The following is a 23,495-nucleotide window of genomic DNA, read 5'->3' on the forward strand; positions in this document are numbered from 1 at the left end:
ACACTTAAATCAAACTAAAAATTGGCCTGTTTTAATGCATGTATTTGCATGAGAGAGCTAAAAGTCTAACATATCACCTATTTAACTGGTTATAGCCATTTTACACTGGCTAATAAAGCAGTTGTAGCAGATATAAGTGGTCCTTGAATGTACTCACGCCCTCGGAGATGAAGGTACTAAACCTTGGCAGCATCTGGTACAGCCCAGGGTCTGTTGCTATACTCTGCAGTGCCTCCTGGTGGCATAATTACAGCAACAATTACAGCAACATTTATACAACATGTGGAAGTAAAGAAAAAAAATGGATCACAGCCTACAAGCATGCACACCTAGGGTACAAAAATCACAAAGCACCAAATGACAAAATGACAGGGCTGAAGGACAAAATTACAATGCGTTTCAATGTTTTTGTTTAAGGTGGTGTTTTGTCTAAGGTGGTGTTTTGTCAAACTTGCTTGTATATTATAATGCAGAAAGATATTCAAAATACAGCTAAATATTACAGGGACAAACATTTTAGGGAAATAATGCAAAATACAGTTATTGGCTGATACATTTTCTTGCTTTAACCACCATTTAGAAACAAATATTTTGGAGTGGACACTGCACACACACAAACACATACCGCTCTTTTGGCTTCACAAGATCCCACACAGGCTTCAGTGATCTCTTTATAGTACAGTTGCTGTTCCACAGAGAGCTCGTGTGTGCTACGCGGCTTCATCCGCATCTTCTCCTTCCCTGAATCACCATGAGTGAATGGTGTGAGTAAGATTAGAAAATCAGTAGAATAAAATTAACTAACACCAGATGTACAATTGCAATCAAAATCATTCAACCCCACAGAGACTGTAACAATTTATAAAATGTAAGCTTTTCTAAAGATCCAGAGTTAAAAAAAAAAAAAAAAAAAAAGCACTTTAGTGGCATATTAATAGTTATAATGACTATATATAATGTAATATTTTTGAGTTTTTTTATTTTTTATAATGCAGCTATGTCATAATTATTCAACATTGCTGTTTTTAAATCATTTACTAGTATGGTAGGGTACAAAAATGTGTAAAACCAAAATTAAGATTTTGGGAACCCTATTACACCACTTTATTAGCTTTAGTTGTAACACATGCATACATTTAGCTCTTGCATGTGCTGAAGTTAATTGGCAAATATGGCCAAGACAAAAGCTATGAGAGCTATGAAGAGCACTCACACAATCTGTGAGAAAGCTATGGCTACAGAACATTTCCAAGACACTAAAAGTTACAAGAGACACAGTTGGTAGCATCGTTTGTAAGTTTAAAATGTATGGTACCATAGCAAACCTTCCAGGACATGGAAGAGAAAAGACAATTTCATAGAGGGGAATAAGATGTTTAATCAGAGCAGCTGAGAAAAAAAGAAAAGAAAAAAAGAAAGCATAGATTTTTTGCCAAAGACTTGCTAGATGACTTGATAAAAGGAGGGAAAACATTTCAGTGCAGACTAAGAAAACTAAACAAGCCTTGACTTCAAGCCCGGACACCTCGACAAATGCCACTCATGAACAAGAGAACATAAAAGGCTGACTTGAATATGCTAAAAGGAATTAGGAAAGGCCTGTGGAGTTCTGGAAGATTGTTTTATGGAGTGATGAGACCAAACTGGAACTTTCTATACCCATGAATCAGCAGTATGTCTGGTACAAAAAAAAGGCATGGTTTATGACCAGACACAAACACAATTATTAAGGTCAAACATGGAGGTGGGTCATGAGTCTTGTTATGAGGGTGCTTTGCTGCTGCAGGAAGTGAAAATTTCGACCATGTGATCAGCGTAATGGATTCTTTGAAGTATCAGGATATTTTGTAAAAGTTTGTGATGACTTCAATGTGTCAGCTGTAGCTTTACTGGATCATTGGACTTTCCAGCAGAATAATGATCTCAAGTATACATCCAAATCTACCTAACCTTGGTTCAAGGGTCGATCTTGGAATGTTCTTGATTTCTTGAATGTCTCCAGATTTAAATTCCCTTGAAAATCTTTGGTAAGATTTGAAGAAAGCAGTGACAGTGCGGGAACCAAAGAATATCAGTGAGCTGGAAGCTTTTGAACACATAATATTTCTAATAGAACAATATTTCAGTAAAGAGGTGTCAGATGTTTATTTTAGGTTATAAAGAGTAAAGAATTCTCTACAAAATTAGATTTTGGGGGTTGAATAATTTTGTATATGGATGTTTACAGCCATATTTGATACATATTTGATTTTTTTATTTAACTCAGCAACTCAACCTAACGTTCTCAGAATCACACATATGTGTATTAATAACTTACTATGATGGTTAACTGATGCTATACTTGAAGTGTTTTCATACAATTTACCAGAATGTCTTGCAGGGCAGGGGGGTTCAATAATTCTGATTGCAACTGTACCTTTTTAACTTAACTAATTTCTGACCTTTGACTTCAGCAGAGGTTGCACCCTGACCCTTGGACTGGATAGAGCCTTCCTCTTCCTGTCCAGGTTTGACAGCTTTGAGCGGCTCTGTAGACTCTGCCTTCTGCTGCTCTTTAGGGGCTGAGTAGGATAAAGAAATCACAAAATTATTTAATGTATTTTTAATGTAATAAGCTAGAAATGGGATACTAGTGTACTACTGCAAACTTGCACATTATATACTGTCTAATGCACAAATAGTATGTAAGTTAATACTAGTTAATAGGAATAGTATTAACTAGCTACCAGTAGGGATGTCACAATACCAAAATTCCAGTAGTCGGTACCGATACCATTAAAATTGTACGGTTCTCGGTACCACAGCAAAATCTGTTGGAATTATTTTTCCAAGTTAAACTGACCTTTTATTTTGACGGGTTGCCGTGAAGACCTTTGAGTTTCTGTATGTGTATGATACGACGATAGTTTTTTCTCAAATTAAACGGTAAAATGCTCATGAAGTGACTCTCAGAGTGGCTCTGGAGATGAATTTCATCATATCATCATATCGTGAGGCAGCAGAGACTGAAAACAGCGCGAGCGTCACTCGTGCTCCAGTGTGTGTGTGTGTGTGTGTGAGGTAAATGAAACCGCACGTCTGCGCCATTCATTCACACAGAAACAAGCAGAACATGCAGGGTTAATATTTAAATAGTCTTTTTGCAGTTTAATATACACAGACACTATATATATACACACACACACACACACACTATATCGTGGTATATATCGGCTACAGACAGTGCTCCAAGTAATAAAGTTAGTCTGGAGCCCTGCGCTTAGATAAAAACACGGAAGCGACTTAAAGCAGCTGCCTATTAGTGGGTACCGAATATACCCGGTACTACAGAAATGCTGGTATGTCACATTTTCAGTACCGACTTGGTACCGAAGTACCGGTACTTTGACAACACTAGTTACCAGTATGTATGCAAGTTATTATGATATTCAACAATATTATTGATCTGACTACACTCACTGGCCCTCATTTATCATTCTTGCGTAGAAACGGGCGTATATATTGGCGTAAGATTATGCTTACACTCCTCTCATCGCCTGATTTATGAAGCTGTGCGTACCTTTGAAATCCAGGTGTACGCAATACCTGCCCTTGATAAATGCCGTGGCTGAAAACGATCGTCATTAGAATAACACGCCCTTATATATTCAAGTCTCTGCTTCCCCCACGCCCTCATTTTACGCCATGGACACACGGAAGACGGCAAAGAAGAGAAACTTCTCCGACGTTGGCTGAGCAAATGACCTATCACAATGCATTATTTTACAGCACGTGTTTTGAAACAATTAGTATTTAATTTCGTATCACGTCACATGTATTGGGGTGTACAATAATGATGATGATGTGATGTGGAGTACCATTCATTCACATTAATAATTGCATGACAATTTGTAATTCTTCTTCTTATAATTATGATTTTTATTATTAATGACGCTTATTGTTATTTAGAAGAAGAATGTCCTTATTATTATTATTTGTATTATTATTATTATTATTTAAAAGAAGAAGAATGTCATTTTTATTATTTTGTCAGTCTGAATTATTTTTTGGTCATTGAAAGACATTGAAAGACCAAAATTTTGGTCATTTAATAAATAAAAAGTAAATAGCAGAGATAATCACGACACGGAGGCGCCAGCGCCTGAACTGGATAACGTTAAGCTATCATCCATGAACCGAAACTCAACGTATAAGGTAGACTACTAGCCTCACACACCTAAAAAAAATAGAAATATATCTATTATCTACAGAAATCTTTACTTTTAAACAGAACCATTCAAAACAAAATAAAACGATGTAATCCGTATAAAATGTGTATTTCTCTCCGGCGCGTTCACTACTGCGAAGATCGCGAGTCAGACTTCATCTTTGCAGCCGACACAGAAAACCAAATGTTTTTATTGGTTTATTAAGTACAAACAGGCGAGTTATGAAAAATTGAGTGTGAGGGATTTGTTCACTTCACACAAAAAGATCTTGGAATGAGATGGCTAACTGTAGTAGCGTTTAGTCCACTGTCTAATTTAGAAAAAAAAAAAAAATTTAACCGACTACCGACAACTTTAATCGGTTAATGTTGATACGGTCAACCATCGGTCAAACGGTCATCGGTTAACATCCCTATGTTGTTGTTTTTTTACAGTGGGTCATAATATATCATATCTTTTAGTTTGTCAGTGCGTTTTGTGGTGTTAGGAATTGTTTTTCTGCGCATTTCCACACTAACTCAAAACGTGCGTACATGTACACCACCTCCTGAGCTGCCGTAGGATTTGAGCGTGCCGTACGCCAACGTCCATATTGATAAATCTCAAAGTCACCGTGGTTTTGGGTGTACGCCAGGTGTACGCTGGGAATTTGGTGTACGCACTTTTGATAAATGAGGGCCACTGACACTATTTGATGAGAACTGAACTGAGCTGGACGATGACATCACTGGTTTCTGCAGAGCTGCTTTATAGCCCAATTGAACTAATTTAACAATTGATGATCTCTACAACGGAACTGAATCAACACTGAACTGACTTCAGCTTTTTAGAGCTGCTTTACAGGTGCATTGAACTCTGTTTGAATCATTGAATCTTTATTTTCCTGTTGATCAATAAACACAGAATACATTTATACTGCAATAATAGTGGGGTTTTAATATGAGCTTTATCTTTATTGCAGTACAATAATCCAAATAAATTCCCTTCCTCTATACCAGGGGTGTCCAAACTCAGTCCTGGAGGGCCACTGTCCTGCAGAGTTTAGCTCTAGCCTGCCTCAACATACCTACCTGGAAGTTTCTAGAATGCCTTGATTATCCTTGATTACCTTGATTATCTGGTTCAGGTGTGTTTAATTGGGGTTGGAGCTAAACTCTGCAGGACAGTGGCCCTCCAGGAGCAGGATTGGACATCCCTGCTCTATACCAACATAATGCAAATGAAAGAAAGAGCTGAAAACTCCTACCTGGAGGTGGGTTCTCTGGTATTGCAGGCTGGACACCATCAATGCTTAACCAGTGAGCTGAAAGACAGAGACGACAGGCTTTTTTCTTCTTCTTTTTTTTTTGCTAATGTGGGAAACAATGTCATTCACAGACAACAAACGTAGCATGCAAATAGTGCTCCTCACACAAAGCACATTGGAGACCTGACTTGCTGATTCAGTCTGATGTTAGCATGTTGCTAAGCTAACAATACAATGCTCATTATAAACACTTGTAATAAACAAAAGTACATAAACAGCAAAATAAATAATGGGCTAAATTAGATTTTCAGCATTTAATAAAAATAAAAAAAATATTTAATTTTCCACTCATCTACTATCTTGAAACCTTTTTCACTGAGCTCACTTACAATGCATTCTGGGAAGGACACATTTGATGCTACTTTAGTATTTAGCAAAAACAAGGTATTCTAAAAGGCAAGAAAACTTATGCGGCTCCTTTTGGGACAGCTTTTAAGTCAGGACAGTATCTATAATGCTATATAAGTAAGCAACTCACTAGGTTTGGTATAGAGTTTGCATCTAAATAGTTTCATATGAGGAATGCTCGTTAATTACCTTTGAGTGAAACATCAAGAGGAACTCGAGGGAGGGGTGTGTTGATGATGTCACTAAGATCCACTTCCTTTTCTTCATAAAAGTGCAATTCTCTGCCGCCTCCACTTGCAAAGCGAAATGGGATGAACTCTTGAGACTGGAATCCATACAGTGGCTTAAGGAGACAAGTACAATTAAAGAAAAAAACTTGCTTTACATAGGAGAAATAATTTGTAAAGGGTACTGAATGTTGTAGTTCACCAAGCAAGAGTTAGACAGAGGAAACAAATGACTCTCACTTCATTTCAGTTTTCTTACCTCCACGTTTTTTAGTTTAAGAGCATGGTCAATGTCACCAGTCATAAGTTTGCGTCTCTTCCCATGGTGCATAAACTTTAGTGCATCCTGTGGAAGATATCACATCAACACTTAAACAACACTTCAGCTTTTCTGTGTAATCTCTCAAATGGAAAAGAATGCACATTGCTGCAAACAATTACACTATCACCTGATTATTATAACCAGCTATCATATGATCATTTGATCTAAAAGGAAAATAAATGTTAGATCTGCATATTTGTCATTTAAGGGTGATTGAAACAAATATAGTATTTTCCACAAAATTTTTGAGACAATGTTCGGTGAGTCTCGAACCCTCTAAGGGGGGTCCACGGGGTCAATTTTACAATTTAAACAATAATAATCATTATTACTCACATATACATATATATATATATATATATATATATATATATATATATATATATATATATATATATAGATAGTAGGAAAAAAATACTATGGGAGTCAATGGGGTCCATCAAATGTTTGATTACGACATTCTTTAATATAAACATCTTCTTTTGTATTCAGCAGAAGAAAGTAGTTCATACAAGTTTGGAACAACTCGAGGGTGAGTAAATGATGACAGAATTTTCATTTTTGGGTGAACTATCCCTTTAATGTATAATTTTTTTTTTTTTTTTTTTTAAACAAATGATGAAAATATGGAATGAAGGAATCCATAGAGCTCTAAAATTATTTTTAGAGGTTAAAGGCGGCACCCTCTAAATCAGTGGGGATGTCTTTAGCCGACTAGTCGATTAAATGATACTGCTGCTGCTAGTCGACTATACTAGTCGTTTACAATTCTTTCTTTTTTTGCACATTAAATGTTTCGCTGTATTTTTTTTTTTTTTTTTCAAAGCCTACGTTTAAATTATCCTCATGTTAATGCTACATCTTGAAATTAATAAATTAATTAAACATTATAAATGAAACTTAATTCCCACTTGAACAGTTGCTATCAACATCCAACGAGAATACGCTTAAAGGTGCAATAGGTGATCCGGGAAATGCTAACCTAGCCTACTAGCATTGAAAGCACACGGTCCAACCCTCCCTGCAAATCGCCGTCCAAAGCCACGCCTCATCCAAAACACATGAACGCGCACAGATCAGAAGCGAGACGACCAGAGACAACGTTATTGGATTACATCATGTGTCATTTACAGGTGAGAACACTTTACAGTACAGTGAGGGGAAAGAAGGGCTTGCTTGCAAAGTCAGTGCTGTCAAACTTGAAATGTAGATACTTGCCACTTGTTGTCAGTTCAGAAGGAAAGTTAGGGTGTTTGCCTGCCATTCTCACTCTGTCTGCACAGCATACGTGACCGTGCTGATGATGCCTGAGTGAACAGGCTGCGCAATGGTACGCAAACACACGTTGACTGACAGGGAACACATGGTATCGAATAGACCGAAGGAAATGATTGAACATACATTTTATGGTCCTACGCCCTCCACAGATGATATATATTTATAAAAATACATTTAGACCGCTTAACATAGTGATTGCTATCAGGATACGAGGAGACTTTCAACCAGCATAAAAAAAAAAAAAAATCTGTAGAAAATCACATATTGCACCTTTAAATAATGTATAGTTGTTAGTACACGTCAGGCTTTTCTTGCGATTCTTTTTTTTACCAGCCAGTGGTTGTCGTGGTAATGAACAACACCTTAACGTGCCAACTTACTTTTATTAGAGGAAATCTGTTTATAAAAGGCTATTGAGTTTGAACTTATTGGTCCTGCATGGTGTTGGGCGTTAGCGCGTACACACAATCTTCAGGTGTGTGGTATCGCGGTCTGAACGAATCTTGTAGTATTTCTGAGTGCATTCTGAGAATTATAATGCTAAAAATCAGTTGAAACTGCCCTTATGTCTGTAGTCTCCCATAGTTTTAAAATCTCATCAAGTGTATCCCAAGCATCAATCAAAAGAGGGGAGAGATACCAACATGTAATATATAAAAAAAAATAATATTCATGTCTGTGTACTGTGCACAATGTTTGTTCTTAAAACCTTAATGAAAATCATACTTTCTACATGTTTATTTATGTATAAGCTTACACTGCAAGTATAAACAAAATTGTTAATTGCAATTGTAAATACCTGTGCAATCTCTTTAATCCTGTAGCTAACCTCTTCGCTGAGGGCCAGACAGCTGTCTTCCTGCAGTGAGCCCACACCCACTGACTCCGCCATCGCCTTCATGGATTCAGTAGGGAGGATCACTGAACACAGCTTCTGTCTGCGCTCCTCTGCCATGTCTCACTCTATGGCAGAAAAACAACAACAAAACAAAATAAATCAGATATATTCAAATTTCAATGTCATCATCATCATCAGTAAATAAAGCTCTTTCAATCCATTTCCACTGGCAACAGAAATAGATAACTTTAAGAATGGTCTGCCAAGTCAAGTCACCTTCGGTTATACAGCGCTTTTAACAATACAGATTGTTTCAAAGCAGCTTTACAGTGATAATAGGAAATTAAAGTAACAGAGATTGTTTTGGCTTTCTAATTTTTTCTAGAAACAACTTCTAATAGTCTTGAAGGCATAAATAAGTTTTTAAAAATGTATTACATTTATAATTAATGCCATATTTTACAGCACATTTATGTTAATGAATGTATAGTTGCCATGGAGTTATATAGCTGCATCTTTTAACATCTATTCTATATCTATTATCACAACTAAAAAATAAAAATAAAAATAAACTAGTTCAAATACTTTTAAATAATATTTCATTTAAAAAAAGTTATTTTCTAAAAAAAAAAAAGTTGTATATATTCTATTTTCCATTACAATGTGAATTCACATATTGTTGATTTATTGAGTGCTATATTTCATTGTGTATTACTTGGCCACAGGTTTATGGTTAGATGATTTGTACATTTGTTTACAAAGGTCATATATAGAAACTGGAATCAAGTTGCTAGCAAGTTATTCCTTAGGTGTAGTCTACTGATATGAATCTTTTATGGCTGATGCTAATACAGATATTCACAGTGGAGTGTAACTGGTGGCAGATTATGAAGCAAATATATTACAAATAATCAAATTTAATGCTAGGGAATGATCCATGCATTTAAATATCAATAACAATTATTTGAAAATATAACAAAAAAGTTTATAACTAGAATATTGAGTTTTTCCAGAGCATTAAGAAGAACTACGAGTCTAATATCTAGTTATTGGTTAGCTTAGTTATTTGTTTTACAGGAATCCAAAACACCCCTTCTCCGTAACGCATCAAGCAGCATCAACACTGTTCCAATGTTCAACTCTTATAAAGGTCTGTCAGATTTCATTGTGCTACAGAAAATATTTCCTGACGATCGGAAAAGTTTATTCATCTAAAACGAGTTCATGAGTTTTCAAACACATTTTTAAGCAAACTTAATGCGGGATTGAGTACGCAAATACTGATATACTACTCTGTCAAAAAGTTTTTTATGCACATATTCAAGCGTCTTAAAACTCATTAGGCCCATTATTTATATACAACTGAGGTTAATCATAGTCATTTTCCTGTAATAAAATTGCACAAAAAGCAAAACTGAACTGCATGTCGTTCTTACCTTTAAAAAGACGATGCTGCAATGTTAAAACGATTAAAACCAATTTTAAAAAAGCAAATCCGTTATTGATAACTGCTCACTTTGTGGTCGTGCAGCTAATTGTTTATTTTCCCCCAGTATTTAATTTTATATTTATACTTGGTATATCCTGTTTAGCTCCGAACCATTTTTCTGAAATTCCGCCATTTTGAATTTGCTGAAAGGTCCTGAGAGTGCGAATGAAGGATCGAAACGTAATCCCATACACGTTTTTACAAAAAAGCACATTTTAGCATCATGTAATTTGATAAACTTTATAAAGAAGCTGACAAACGATTTACTAACAACTATAGCTAATATTTTATGCAAAAAAACAACAACAACATATATAGGTTATATTTTTATGCATCTTTCATGATATCGATTGGTTCGTTCATCCGCAAGCCAGTCTGTCGAAGATTGCTGCCATAAATATATACACTAGATACCTCATTAGCGGCCGCCGTCCGCCATATTGGAGCAGTCCATGGACATTCGAGAGCAAGTTGACAGAGCGTCAGTATGTACCATAGTTAGACGCATCATGTATGGATATAATATCTGTATATGAAATATAATTCAGAAGATGATTTTGCTAAACCAACACAATACAACAAGACAAAGGCGTCAGCTGACAATACTAAGTTACCATAGTAAAAGTAAAAACATTACAATTACATTAGTAAAAACATGTAATATGAATTTAATACATATAAAAACACAAACCAACACATTACCACCTGCGGAAGGTTATCCCATTTCTTTGGGAATTTAAATCTTGGCGGTTTCACAAACAGATTCTGCGCAATGATGTGGCATCATTGATTCTTATTGTGAGGGACGACACGCTGACCGTTGCAAGATGGCGGGCGCGCATAAGTATCGGGAGCTGTCGAATGAGGCATCTACGTATATATACTATGATTACCGCTATCAACATCTACTCATGCCTACAATAATCAACAGCCATTTCCCCCAAGTGTAATAATATTTGATTTTAGATCAATTATTTATATTAATATTCACTTTTTGAAATATTTGTTCTTGCAAAATTAAAGCGAAGAATGTGAAAAGATGTTTCTCAAACAAGATCGTTACAGTAGTGTTTATTAATTATTACTGGTGAAACAGAACAGAGGTATCAAATCAACAAAAGATACATAATTTGGGTGGGGGTTAGGGGAGAAACGATGTAAAAAAAAAAAAAGGAGGATGTGAATACATAATGAAATGTTTTTATTATTCAGCTCAGCTGACATTTTTCAAAGTGAATTTTCTCTAGACTTTTTTTACACAAGTGAGAGGGGTTGTTTTCTCGTCACATTAATTATTGCCCAACTTTCAGCAGTGCAACGCCTAATTAACCCGTGATTATGGAACTCATACAAAAATTAGTTAATTGTCCATTTAAAGAAGCGGAAGTGGGCCGGATGCTTGCTAGGTGATGCGGGTTAGCTTGCAGGTTTGGCTCACTAAATTAATTGAGGACGATGACGGAAAGTTTAATCTTGCATCTCTTGATCCTGACTTTGACAGCAGCGTTTAGTGATGTAAGGACCTCTCAACTGAGCTCTAACCCTCCGATACCCTATCCATCCGGTCGGTCGCAAACGAGGGAACCGTTCCCAATCAAGCACCTCTGGAATCAAGCAAAAGATTTGCCCAGCAGACAGATCACACGTGTCAGAACCGTAGCCGTGATTTGCCACGAGAATTACATGGAGATCGCGGTTAAGGTTGACCTCTTTGACGTTGATTTACCTGTGGATGCTTCAGAGCTGCGGCTTGGTGCCGACAGTCAGTTCACTCCTTCGTGTAAAGTGACCGCGTTCTCCAATAACGAGTACATCATAGCGGCTGAGCTCACTGACTGTGGCACACAACACTGGGTATGAGCAATTCAAGTTTTTTTGTAGATATTCATTTTGGGTCAGAATATGTTTAAGAGCCATTTCATCTGGGGGTTATTCCAGAAAGAAGGTTATGTTAAATACCTGGGTATGTTTGAGGGTAGTCCTTGCACACTGAGTCTGAAATTTTAGTTTTTTCGTATAAAGGCCTTTCGTATTTCGAATGTTCTTTTTAAAATCGTGTTTAACAACGGAATTTCTGGTGAAAAACTACATTACCCATGATGCTGTACAGAAAATTACACCGATCAGAGAGTCGAAAGAAGAAATGATGTGTTAAGCTGTGTCCGAAACCGCTCACTCGGTCACTAATTCACTAATCCCTATATAGCCAAGTGTATGGCATTTGCGTGCACTACCCAGATAGCAAAAATCATCTGGACCAGACACTTCGTAAGTTCTGGGCCAGATCCGCCCAACAGACTCGGGCCGGTGTCTTTTGGCACAACGGGCCAATACCGGCACGCCGGGCACGGATCCGTTTTTTTCTCATCTGGACCAGAACTGGGCCAGCTCCGGATTCCTTTATGGCGATTTGGCCCAAGTGTGGGCCGGATCTGGTCCAGAATCATGCTGGATCAGGGCCAGCTCATTTTGTTGACAGTACACAAACACACTCGCTCGCTCCAAGTAGTATACATATCTAGAATTTCATGAATCTTCTCATTTACATGATCTAATATCGTATGGTCTTATGCCACTGATATTTTTTCTGTTTTTTACACAAAATGCTTAGGCAATAAAAAGTCGAATTACTGTACTTTTTTACACTAAAATACCACCTAATAATCTAGTGTTAGCACTAACTCACAGCCACTACATGCATTCAAAGAAAAATTATTTGGACCGTAAATTTGACATATTCAAGGGCTTTATCTTTTGATCCATTTTCTATTTAAGCATATCAAAACATATTTGCAAAACAATGCCACTGTGCATCTTTTCTTTTTCTTTTGATAATTTTTGCTCAAGTACTCAAAGTTTATATAAAACACTTAAGTCTCTACTTGCTGTTAACGGGATAGTTCACACAAAAATGTAAATTCTGTCATTAATTACTCACTTTTATGTCGTTCCAAACCCATAAGACTTTCGTTCATCTTCTGAACACAAATTAATTGATTGGACAATTTAATCTTTTTAATGAAATCTGAGAGATTTCTTTCCCTCCATTGACAGCTACGCAACTACAAGGACCACTGAAAATGTGGTCCTTGATGATTCGTATAATGAAAGTCAATAGCTACGGTCAGTTTGAGAGTCAAAAAAACGTATTAGGCAAAACAAAATTAATACCTGTGGCTCCTGACGATTCATTGGGGTCGTATGAAGCAAAACAATTGGTCTGTCAAAGAAACTGAACATTTACAACATTATTACCTGTAATCCACAGCCTCTGCAAACAGTCGTGTCACGGCAGTCTTGTTTTGCCTCTAATGTTTGTTTTTTTACTCTCAAAGTGACAGTAGCCATTGAATTGCATTATATGAATCACCAAAGACCACGGTTTCAGCTAAAAATCTTCTTTACTGTTTAATTGAAAAACAGTCACCTACATCTTGGATGGCTTGAGGGTAAGTAAATTAAATTAATTTTCAGTGAACTTTCCCTTTAAAACAGTGATACAATCTCTGATCTTTTCTCAATGTATATTTGAAAGAATGTTTTTGAATGGGTATTCATGTTGTGTAGTGACCATAAGCCTCATGAATGTATTATTTATCCCAAAAAATGTGGCATTGATCAAAGAGGCAGTGAAAAGCAAAAAAAATAAATAATAATAAATAAAAAAATAATGGTAACACTTTACAATAAGTTTCATTAATGTATTAACTAACATGAACTAACAATGAGCCAAACATTTGTTACAGTATTTATTCATGTGTGTTAATGTTAGTTAATAAAAATCCAGCTGTTCATTGTTTGTTCATGTTAGTTCACAGTGCATTAACTAATGTTAACAAATACAACCTTTGATTTTAATGTATTAGTAAATGTTGAAATTAATATTAACTAAGATTAATAAATGCTAAAGAAGTGCAGTTCATTCTTAATTCATGTTAACTAAGGTAGTTAACTAATGTTAACCAATGAACCTTATTGTAAAGTGTTACAAAAATAATTTTATAGAATGAACTGTAAACGCATCAAAAACCAATCAGGACAGGTCGGAAAGCCATGGTATTACAAACCACTTCATATGTGCCGTTTAATTCCCATGAGGCATCTGAAAAAGGAAAAAAAAAAAATACCAAGAAGAAAGATTTTAGATATTCATGTAATTGCCGCACTAAATAAAGAATTTGACGGCTGTACTGTGCTGTGCTGCTTATATCTGAAATTTACCTCAGTTAAGGCCTCTTTGGCTCTTGAACGTTCCTTCCGGCCGCTGTCATGGATCAAAGGTTAAATCAACGGATGCCGCAAGAACCTATTCCATGTCTGCTGCACTGGTAGAAGACTGGTTTTTCCTTACAGCTCCTGTTGAGAAAAAAATATATGTGCAAAAAACATCAACCTCCAACTAATAAGCTTCTGAGTCCTGATTTATAGTTCTTCTATAATGTAGATCAATTAAGGGATAAACTGGTAGGCCTATATCAATTATTTAAACATTCATTTAAATTGATCAGAATCAGATATCACATGATCCTTCAGAAATCATTCTAAGATGCTGATTTGGAACTCGGGTAACATTTCTTATTATTATCAATGTTGAAAATGGTTGTGCTGCTTAACATTTTTGTGGAAATGGTGATAATTTTTTCATGATTCTTTGATAAATAGAAAGTTCAATGACCAGCATGTATTTGCATTTATTAAATTAAGATTATTAAAGCATTTACTAAATATAAATTCTTTTGTAACATTATAAATGTCATTGACTGTTAATTTCCATCGATTTAAGACATCCTTGATTAATACAAGTATTAATCTTACCACAAATGTTTGAATGGTATAGTTGTTTCCACAAAAATATGAAGCAGTACAACTGTTTTCAACATGTTTCTTGAGCATCAAATCATCATATTAGAATTATTTCTGAAGGATCACGTGACCCTGAAGACTGGAGTAATGATGCTGAAAATTATAGCTTTGATCACAGGAATAAATTAGCCTACATTTTACTATAGAATGTAATATTTCACAATACTAATGTATTTGATTAAATAACCACAGTCTTGGTGAGCAGAAGAGAATAGTATCGTTAGTTACCATTAGTTGACAAACTAAAAATTGACTGCACTTCTACATCATGTATTAATCTTTGTTAATGTTATTTCAACATTTACTAATGCATTATTAAATAAAATATTGTAGGCTATTTGTTAACATTAATGCACTGTGAAGTAACATGACCAAACAATGAACAACTGTATTTATATTAACTAACATTAACAAATGTATTGTTCATGGTTAGTTCATTGTAATTAATAACAAATGTTAATATTAACAATTAACAATATTAACAAATTAATAATGTTAACAAATGAAACCTTATTATAAAGTGGATGGTCTGCGGGAGGCCTTAGCTAGTTTAAGCTAACGCTAGCCTATCACTAACATTGATTAACAAGTTAAAACTTTAACAACAGTGAAAATTAAAGCAGTTAAAATTCGTCAATTACATATTACAATCCTCTGGGTCGTCTTCATGTTAGCATATGCCCTCTGAAAACGTAAGAGTTAGCTAACATTACCATTCAATGCCGATCTAAGGAGCAATAAAAACTCCAAAACTTGTTTAAAATTTAAGCTAACGAGTACACAATATAATCAATAAGAAATTAATTAATTAATAAAACAGTTTGACCATGTGTGACTTACCTTGGTGAAGTGTTTGAGGTAGGATACCGAGTACCGACTGTGGCTGCCTCCTCTTCTAAACTCCAGAAAAATATTTTTGCGCGCTCATTTCCACGGATACGGCCCGAATCTGTTTTGCGACTGTTGTTCCCGCCCACTGAAACCGGGGCCGGGCTGGATCCGTTTTAGAGCAGTGAAACGGAGGTGACTGTGACGCGGATTTGCCGGTTTGAAGACCGATCAGGCTCGCAGTCAATATTCTAAAGATGGCTGCGCCCTTGTTTCTCTGGCGCATAGCACACGTACGTCTGCAAGATGTCTGTTAAAGATCACTTCATCTGGAAAGCATCTGCTGTTTACTAACAGCCAGCAGCCATATCACCCTGTAGCCCAAGACTGGTTGCCCACTGAAGCTAAGCAGGGCTGAGCCTGGTTAGTACCTGGATGGGAGACCTCCTAGGAAAACCAGGTTGCTGCTGGAAGAGGTGTTAGTGAGGCCAGCAGGGGGTGCTCACCCTGTGGTCTGTGTGGGTCCTAATGCCCCAGTGTAGTGACGGGGACACTATACTGCCAAAAGAGCACCGTCCTTCGGATGAGACGTTAAACCGAGGTCCTGACTCTCTGTGGTCATTAAAAATCCCAGGATGTCCTTCGAAAAAGAGTAGGGGTGTAACCCCGGCATCCTGGCCAAATTTGCCCCTTGGCCTCTGTCCATCATGGCCTCCTAATCATCCCCATATACTGATTGGCTTCATCACTGTCTCCTCTCCACCAGTAAGCTGGTGTGTGGTGGGCGTTCTGGCGCAATATGGCTGCCGTCGCATCATCCAAGTGGATGCTGCACATTGGTGGTGGTTGAGGAGATTCCCCCCTTCTATGTAAAGCTCTTTGAGGTCTCAGAAAAAGCGCTATATAAATGTAACATATTATTATTATTAACATCTGATAGGCCTCGTTTACACTGTCAGTGAAAAGTGACCCAATTCGGTTTTTTTTTTTTTTTTTTTGCTCATATGTGACACAGATCCGATGTGCTCTATGACAGTGTAAACAGGAAAAAAACGCATGCATTCGGATATTTCGAGATCGGTTTCAGGCCTCATTCATATTTGGAAATAAATCGGATATGTGTATATGCATGTCTCGCATCCGCCCATGTGCAAGAAAATGTAACCCTTTAAGCATGCGCGATGTTTCAGATAGTATGGCAAGTGTAAACGCATGAATTGGATATGGGTCACAGTTGAAAGAACGTGTAAACGGATGGTCAAAGAAATCGGATAAAGGTAACACATCAGAATTGGGCATCAAGACCTGCAGTGTAAACGAGGCCCTAGACATCTTTAAGATGTCAGTTTAACATACATTCTAAATCATTACATCTTAAAGACATCTTCTAAACGTCTATTTGACATCTAGCAGGAAACGTCCTATAGACGTATTGCAGATGAGCAAACACTCGAAGTGAACGAAATGAAGTGAGTGAATTCGGACGCTGACGTTTACACTGTGCGTCGGAGAGCTGGAGCTGTTGCAGAAACTGCTTTAATATAAAATTAAATCATAAAACTACTTTTATCTTACATGCTACTTTATAAAATAATATTAATAACAATAACAATCATAATGACTTTATTTCGTAATTATATATACCTCTGTGTCAGCTTTGTAGTTTCGTCTATTGCTTTGTTTCATCGATTGTATAATTGGTTTATCATGCTTAATGTGAATGGCCCTGTCCCAAATGGCACACTTCATATGCACTTTCGGTCTTGTGGACTTTGGCTGCTGAAAACGACTGCCTCGTTTGCGTGCCGTTAAAGGGATGGTTCGGAGTAAAATCAACCTAAGGTCCTTTGCACCATGACCTCGAGCAGGGGCGTAGCCAGGACATTATTTCTGGGGGGGCCAGCTTGGCCCAGTCTTTTATTTGGGGTGGCACTTGATTGTCAAAAACTACTATTTTAAAACTCGCGCACCGCGTCACTCAGAGTAGCGGGTTTCCCGCGGCTCGTCAGGCCATAAACAATAATTCAAGTATATTATGTTTACAGAAGAAGGTTTGAATACAATGGCGGGCGAAGAGGAAAAATTATGCAAGCTTATATGTATACATCTCCTCTACTGTGTGTGTGTGTGTGAGTGATTTTGGTTGGGTGACAGTTGTAGGTTACAGTTTGACAAAAGTACAATGTTGTGTTTTACATAAATATAAGTAGGCTAAACACTTTGCAGTTGTAATGATGTCCTGTATGAACAAAATTACGGAGTATGTTTTTATGTTTTCACTGTTCGATCGCGCCCGCGCCTCTCTCTCTGACACACACATTCCAGCATTGCAATCTTGACATTGCAGCCTGTTATGCTGCGTTTACACACAGTTCAAATTCGCGTCTAGTTCGACGCTTAAATATTTTGAATCCATTCGCGCGTCCAAAGCGAAAGCGAGCTTTTGAAGCGAAATAGACGGGCGTTCAGTGCTATGACTGTGTGAGCGGTGTATTGCATTTCACGCATCGCCCGTGACGCTTGCGTCCACTGTTTTGACTATGAAAGGGAGCGCGTCGCTCGCGTTGACTATGTAATGGCCCTAAGTGACACATTGGAATTGACTTAAGCTAACTAGCTAGCGTTAGCTCGCTAGCCAGAGATAATCATACAAGTTTGCAAAAATAGCAGCACGCAGCAGCCCAACTCAACTCACTCTGCCACCCTTCCTCTATGTCGACACCAGTGGCGGCTGCTGGTCTTTCAAAGAGGGGAAGCTCATTTTCGGCCTACATCATAAAAATTGTCCATTTATTTATACGTAAATTCTGCCCAACGTTCCTTTTCAAGAAAATGCTCTGTGACCCTATATCGTTCCAACTAGGCGTCTTTTCCAGTGACTTGACCAGTGTCCTCTCAATGGCCAGCAGAGTTAGGTATAATTGTATAAATGTAATAATATAATAAAGGTATAAATAATAATATAATAAAGTATAATAATAATACTACTAATAATATATAGGCTTTTATTTTAATAATTATTGTTTTAATTATTACTAATAATATTATAAAAAATATAATAGGATAAGTAATAATATAATAAAGGTATAAATGTATAATTGTGTGAAATGTATTATGAAAAATGGCTAGCAATTTCGACAAGCAAATACCAAGAAAGAGGTAGCAGCAGTTTGTCTTTTGACTATCACTTGAAAAATCCGCGATGGGACTGAGCTCCAATAGCTTCACGACTTTTTATTGTATGAAATCGCTGTCAATCAAAAGGAGATGCAGCCCCTCCAATCATCACGCGGAAGCCCGGTGTCCGGGCCAACCCACTCCTCATTCACCCCCAGAGACGCTGAGCGTCCGTGGGCGGGACATAATCGCAGCATTTATCCAATGACCGTCTAGTTTCGAAGCGCTGAAAAAAACTGTTCAGAGCAGTCCCATTGAAGTCAATGGACGCTGGGCTTCAACAGGGAAATGCACTGTCTGTGACGCTACGGGAATGTATGAGAAGGAAATCGAGTCAGCCGACCTGCTGTATGTAGCTGATTCTGAACGAACTCGTCTTTGAGATTAACGTTTTCTAACGCATTTTTAGTCCATAAAATGTTAACACAATAGTACAGTGGTTCTCAATTCCAGTCCTCGGGACCCCTTGCTCTGCACATTTTGTATGTCTCTCTTATCTGACACACTCAGTTCAGTTCATGGAGTCTCTCCTAATGAGCTGATGATCTGGTTCAGGTGTGCTAAATAAGGGAGACATACAAAATGTGCAGAGTAGCGGGTCCTGAGGACTGGAATTGAGAACCACTGCAATAGTACATATTTGACCATTAATTTTTTTGACATTATAGTCCATGAGCCTGGGGGCTTGATCGGTATCATCTTGGGGACAAATGCTATCATTGTTTTTTGGCACGGTATACACCCCTAGTATCAGAAAAATCACGATAGCAGTGCAGGGGTGGTAGCGAAATCACTTTTTTTTCAGCTTATGAAGTTACTAACCCCCTAAAATAAATTCAGTTTTTGAAATCTGGTGTATATCTGGTTTAGGCTCATGCTAGGGATATTGTCAATATTCTATAATATGGTGCTTGGTATCGTTGGAAAGGGGACCTTTTAGGCTTTCATTTAAGCCCAGTACTGAATCTGTCTGACAAACACAGAGGTCACATGACTTCTTTAAACCAGAAATAACACACATTTTTTCACAATTTCCGCCTAAACTGTATGCTTTCTTTTATCCCTGTGGCATGAAAGAACACCAGGGACACAAAACTCAACAACTTCAATACTCAAGGCACTCTGATGACTCAGAAAATTTATAATATACCCATACTATTTATTTGTGAGAGCCTTAAATTAGACTTGTGCAGCCAGCACAAGTCTTCAAAATAGAATAGAGCCAATAGAATGGACAAATAGAATACCCTATTAGTCCAGGGCCAAATGGCCTATTTATTCATGTACAGTTGTAATAAAAAGTAATTGTTTCAATAGTTTTGTCAACATAACACTTGTAAGTGGTTTAACAAAAATGTTTCTATCCCTAGAAATCTAAAGAAATCCCCACTGGTCGACACATTCTTACACATTTAACTGAGTGAGATAACTATATGATCTTATCATTTCAATTATGCTTTCAAGTATCACCAACTTACTCACCTGTTAGTTACAGCAGGGGTTTTCAACCTGTGGGGCCCAAAACTGTGAATTCAGAGGCTTAAGTGAAACGTGAATGTAAGATAGCAAATCTTTAGTCATCCACTAGAGGGGGCAATCTGATTAGTCCCGCAGCTAATCAGGCGAGGCGACCTCAGTCTCTGTGACGTTGCCATGGTGATATATTAGTTGGCTACAGAGCAGAGGAGCAGAGTTGACGCGATCGAGTTCAAGCTAAATATTAAAACAAAAACAAAATGGACCGGTGGCTTAAACGTAATAATACCAGTGATAAAACGGGTGAACCGTCAGGCAAAAAAGAAGAGTGTCCGACTGAACCTGTACAACTTCCGCAAATTGATGTCGAACCCTCCACGTCAACGAGGCTTTCCACACAGAGAGGATTAATAGGAAAAACCAAAGGCCTGGGTGCATCAAAACGACGAAAGTATGACGAACAGTACATCAAATACGGATTCACGTGCATCACACTTAATCACGAACCACGTCCACAGTGTGTTGTATGTTCTGAGGTGCTTGCAAATGACAGTTTAAAACCTGTGAAACTAATACGTCACTTACGAACCAAACACCCGACGTTAAAAGATAAACCGGTTGACTTTTTTCGCCGTAAAGAATCAGGATTAAAAAATCTAAAACAAACTATGACCAGCCAAACCACTGTGGCAGTCAAAGCGCTTACAGCATCATATGAGGTGGCGTATTTAGTTGCCAAGGACAAAAAGCCTCATACAATTGCAGAGAGCCTCATTCGTCCAGCAGCAATGGCCATCTGTAGAAATATGTTTGGAGATAAGTTTGCCAGTGACGTTGAACAAATTCCACTATCAGACAACACTATGAGCCGCCGTATTACTGAAATGGCAACCGACATCAAATGTCAACTAATTGAGAGAATACGGGACGGACATTTTTTTTTTCATTGCAATTAGACGAGTCGACAGACATCTCAAACTCCTCGCAACTACTTGTATTTGTTCGCTACCGTCATGAGAAAATTGCTTGAAGATCTGTTATTTTGTTCAGCAATGGAAAAAACATGCACTGGAAGAGATATTTTAGAAAAACTCAATGGTAAATTGGATGAACTTGGTCTTTGTTGGGACAACTGTGTCGGTGTGTGCACAGACGGAGCGGGAGCCATGTTAGGGAAAAATAAAGGGCTCGCTGCTTTGGTTCGTGAAGTAGCTCCGCATGTGCGTTTCACTCACTGTATGATCCACAGGGAGGTCCTTGCAGCAAAAACTCTTCCTGACGAATTGAACGCAGTGCTTAAAACAGCAACACAAATTGTCAATTTCATCAAGACTCGCCCCATAAAAACAAGACTGTTTGGCCTATTATGCAAAGAAATGGGGTCAGAATATGAATCGTTACTTTTGCACACGGAGGTACGGTGGCTCTCCAGAGGTAAAGCATTGCAGAGGATATTTGCGTTGCGTGACGAACTAAGACTTTTTCTGCTCGATTTGTGCATCTTCCTTTGCAAATTTTTTTACTGACCCAAAGTGGCTCACAGATCTTGCACTGAGTTACAGTGGTATCCAGTGGTTAGCTGCTAGTTTCATTAAGTGCTGTCAGAATGCAGGCACGTAATGTCTTGCACTGTTGATGGGGGCGTGACCCAACATGTTGCTAATATGGGGCTTGTAGCGTAAGTGACAAATGACTTGATTAAAAAAGTAATAATGCATACATTTCAGCTTCCTTTAGACCGTTTCTGTTCAGGAGGGTTTTTTTTTATTTTTTTTATTAAATTTATTTTCCCCCTCCTCAGACTGGGGGCCGTGAGGTTGGGGGGGGCGTGACCAGTGGTTTACTACACAAAGTAAACCACTACACGAAGTAATTTACTACACGAAAATACTGCAAGGTTTTTGGGTACTCTACTACTAGAAAATGAAGAACAAAGAATGTGCATCACTTGTGATGTTTTGGTTTTTATTTATGACGCCACTGTAAACTTTATCGTTACATATATTACAATGCTATTATATTTTGTGCTGGCAATTAACTTTTGTTGTAAATAAAAAAGATTGAAAATGTCACTGCCAGTGTTGGGAAGTAACTGGTTGCGTGTAACGGCATTATGTAATTTAATTACAAAATAAATGAAACTGTAATCAGTAAAATTTTCTGAGAAAAAAATGTCTAATTAAATTAGTTACTTATTAATGATTACAAAGGGGGTTACATCTGAATATTTTCTGAAAAAAGCTAAGATAATGTTTAATATAAATTTGCTACTATGCCTGATTTTGATGTCTCCTGCCAATGCCTCGTGCCGTTTAAAGGGTGTTTAGTAAAGCGATGCTATAGGCCTTTTTCACACTTCCGTGTTCGAAAAGCAGAAGTTTCAAATAGGAGCATACATTTATTTTTATTTTTTTTCACTCCAGCCTGTATCAATGGCTGTGCCCATAGCATGGGTTGTTGTGAATTCGTTTTTTTTTTGTGTGTGTGTGCAAAATTCAGCACAGAGACCTTTTTTAAAGACACCAGCCTCATTAATTGAGTATTGTGAAACAAAGAAAAAAAGTCATATGTCGATGCATATTTCGTGATTTAAAGGGGAGCACGCAAGCCTGTATGTGTGACCGCAATACTCTCTCAGATAATGTTACACGTTAGAATCGAAGATGACATGCATGTAGGGTATCATGTAAGTCTAAATAAACAGTTTTGAATATTGACTTATTGTTAAGTGAAACTAAATGGGTGTAATTTTCCTCTCAAAACTGCCGTCTGTCCATTGACAATGTAGGCGGAAATTCCTTTACGCAACTAATGACGACATGCAGCTGGGATAAAGGCCTATTCTGATGCTTTTGATTATGGCCAGAGCCCGTCTACGGTGAGCCTGCCCACTCCCTATTAAGTCCTATTGTACCGAATTTTGGTTGTAGTTCCACCAGAGTTCCACTGGGGGGCGATCGCCCATGAGTGCAGAATGAATGGGAGTCTATGGGGCTAGATGGCTAAATTTGTCTCTTTCACCCGATTGCCGTTGAGAAATCTCAGATTCGATAGTAGGTTTTGCAAGTTCAACATGGGTTATAGGTCGAAAGTTGAATGAACGAGTACTTATGTCCTTTCGATTTCTTACAGGTT

At 37.5% G+C, this 23,495-nt stretch overlaps 2 protein-coding genes across 3 annotated transcripts in view; one reads left to right on the forward strand and one right to left on the reverse strand.

Annotated features, from left to right (window-relative positions):
* taf6 (TAF6 RNA polymerase II, TATA box binding protein (TBP)-associated factor) overlaps window positions 1-10,389 on the reverse strand; it is a 43,584-nt gene extending 33,195 nt beyond the window's left edge. The window contains exons 1-8 of the mRNA XM_084414860.1: window positions 9,964-10,389; window positions 8,489-8,652; window positions 6,349-6,435; window positions 6,052-6,205; window positions 5,455-5,511; window positions 2,442-2,561; window positions 626-741; window positions 158-235 (exon numbers count right to left, since the gene is read on the reverse strand). Coding sequence (XP_084270986.1) covers window positions 158-235; window positions 626-741; window positions 2,442-2,561; window positions 5,455-5,511; window positions 6,052-6,205; window positions 6,349-6,435; window positions 8,489-8,644 — 768 coding nt within the window. The 5' untranslated portion in view covers window positions 8,645-8,652; window positions 9,964-10,389. The remainder of the gene's footprint in view (window positions 1-157; window positions 236-625; window positions 742-2,441; window positions 2,562-5,454; window positions 5,512-6,051; window positions 6,206-6,348; window positions 6,436-8,488; window positions 8,653-9,963) is intronic.
* A 1,004-nt stretch (window positions 10,390-11,393) lies between these two features.
* LOC311294153 (zona pellucida sperm-binding protein 3-like) overlaps window positions 11,394-23,495 on the forward strand; it is a 76,495-nt gene continuing 64,393 nt past the window's right edge. For both annotated transcript variants that reach the window (XM_084414861.1, XM_084414862.1), the window contains exon 1: window positions 11,394-11,870. In XM_084414861.1, the coding sequence (XP_084270987.1) occupies window positions 11,472-11,870 (399 nt within the window). In that variant the 5' untranslated portion in view covers window positions 11,394-11,471. The remainder of the gene's footprint in view (window positions 11,871-23,495) is intronic.

This window comes from Rutilus rutilus (genome assembly GCF_951802725.1).
Source record: "Rutilus rutilus genome assembly, chromosome: 7".
Lineage (NCBI taxonomy): Eukaryota > Metazoa > Chordata > Actinopteri > Cypriniformes > Leuciscidae > Rutilus > Rutilus rutilus.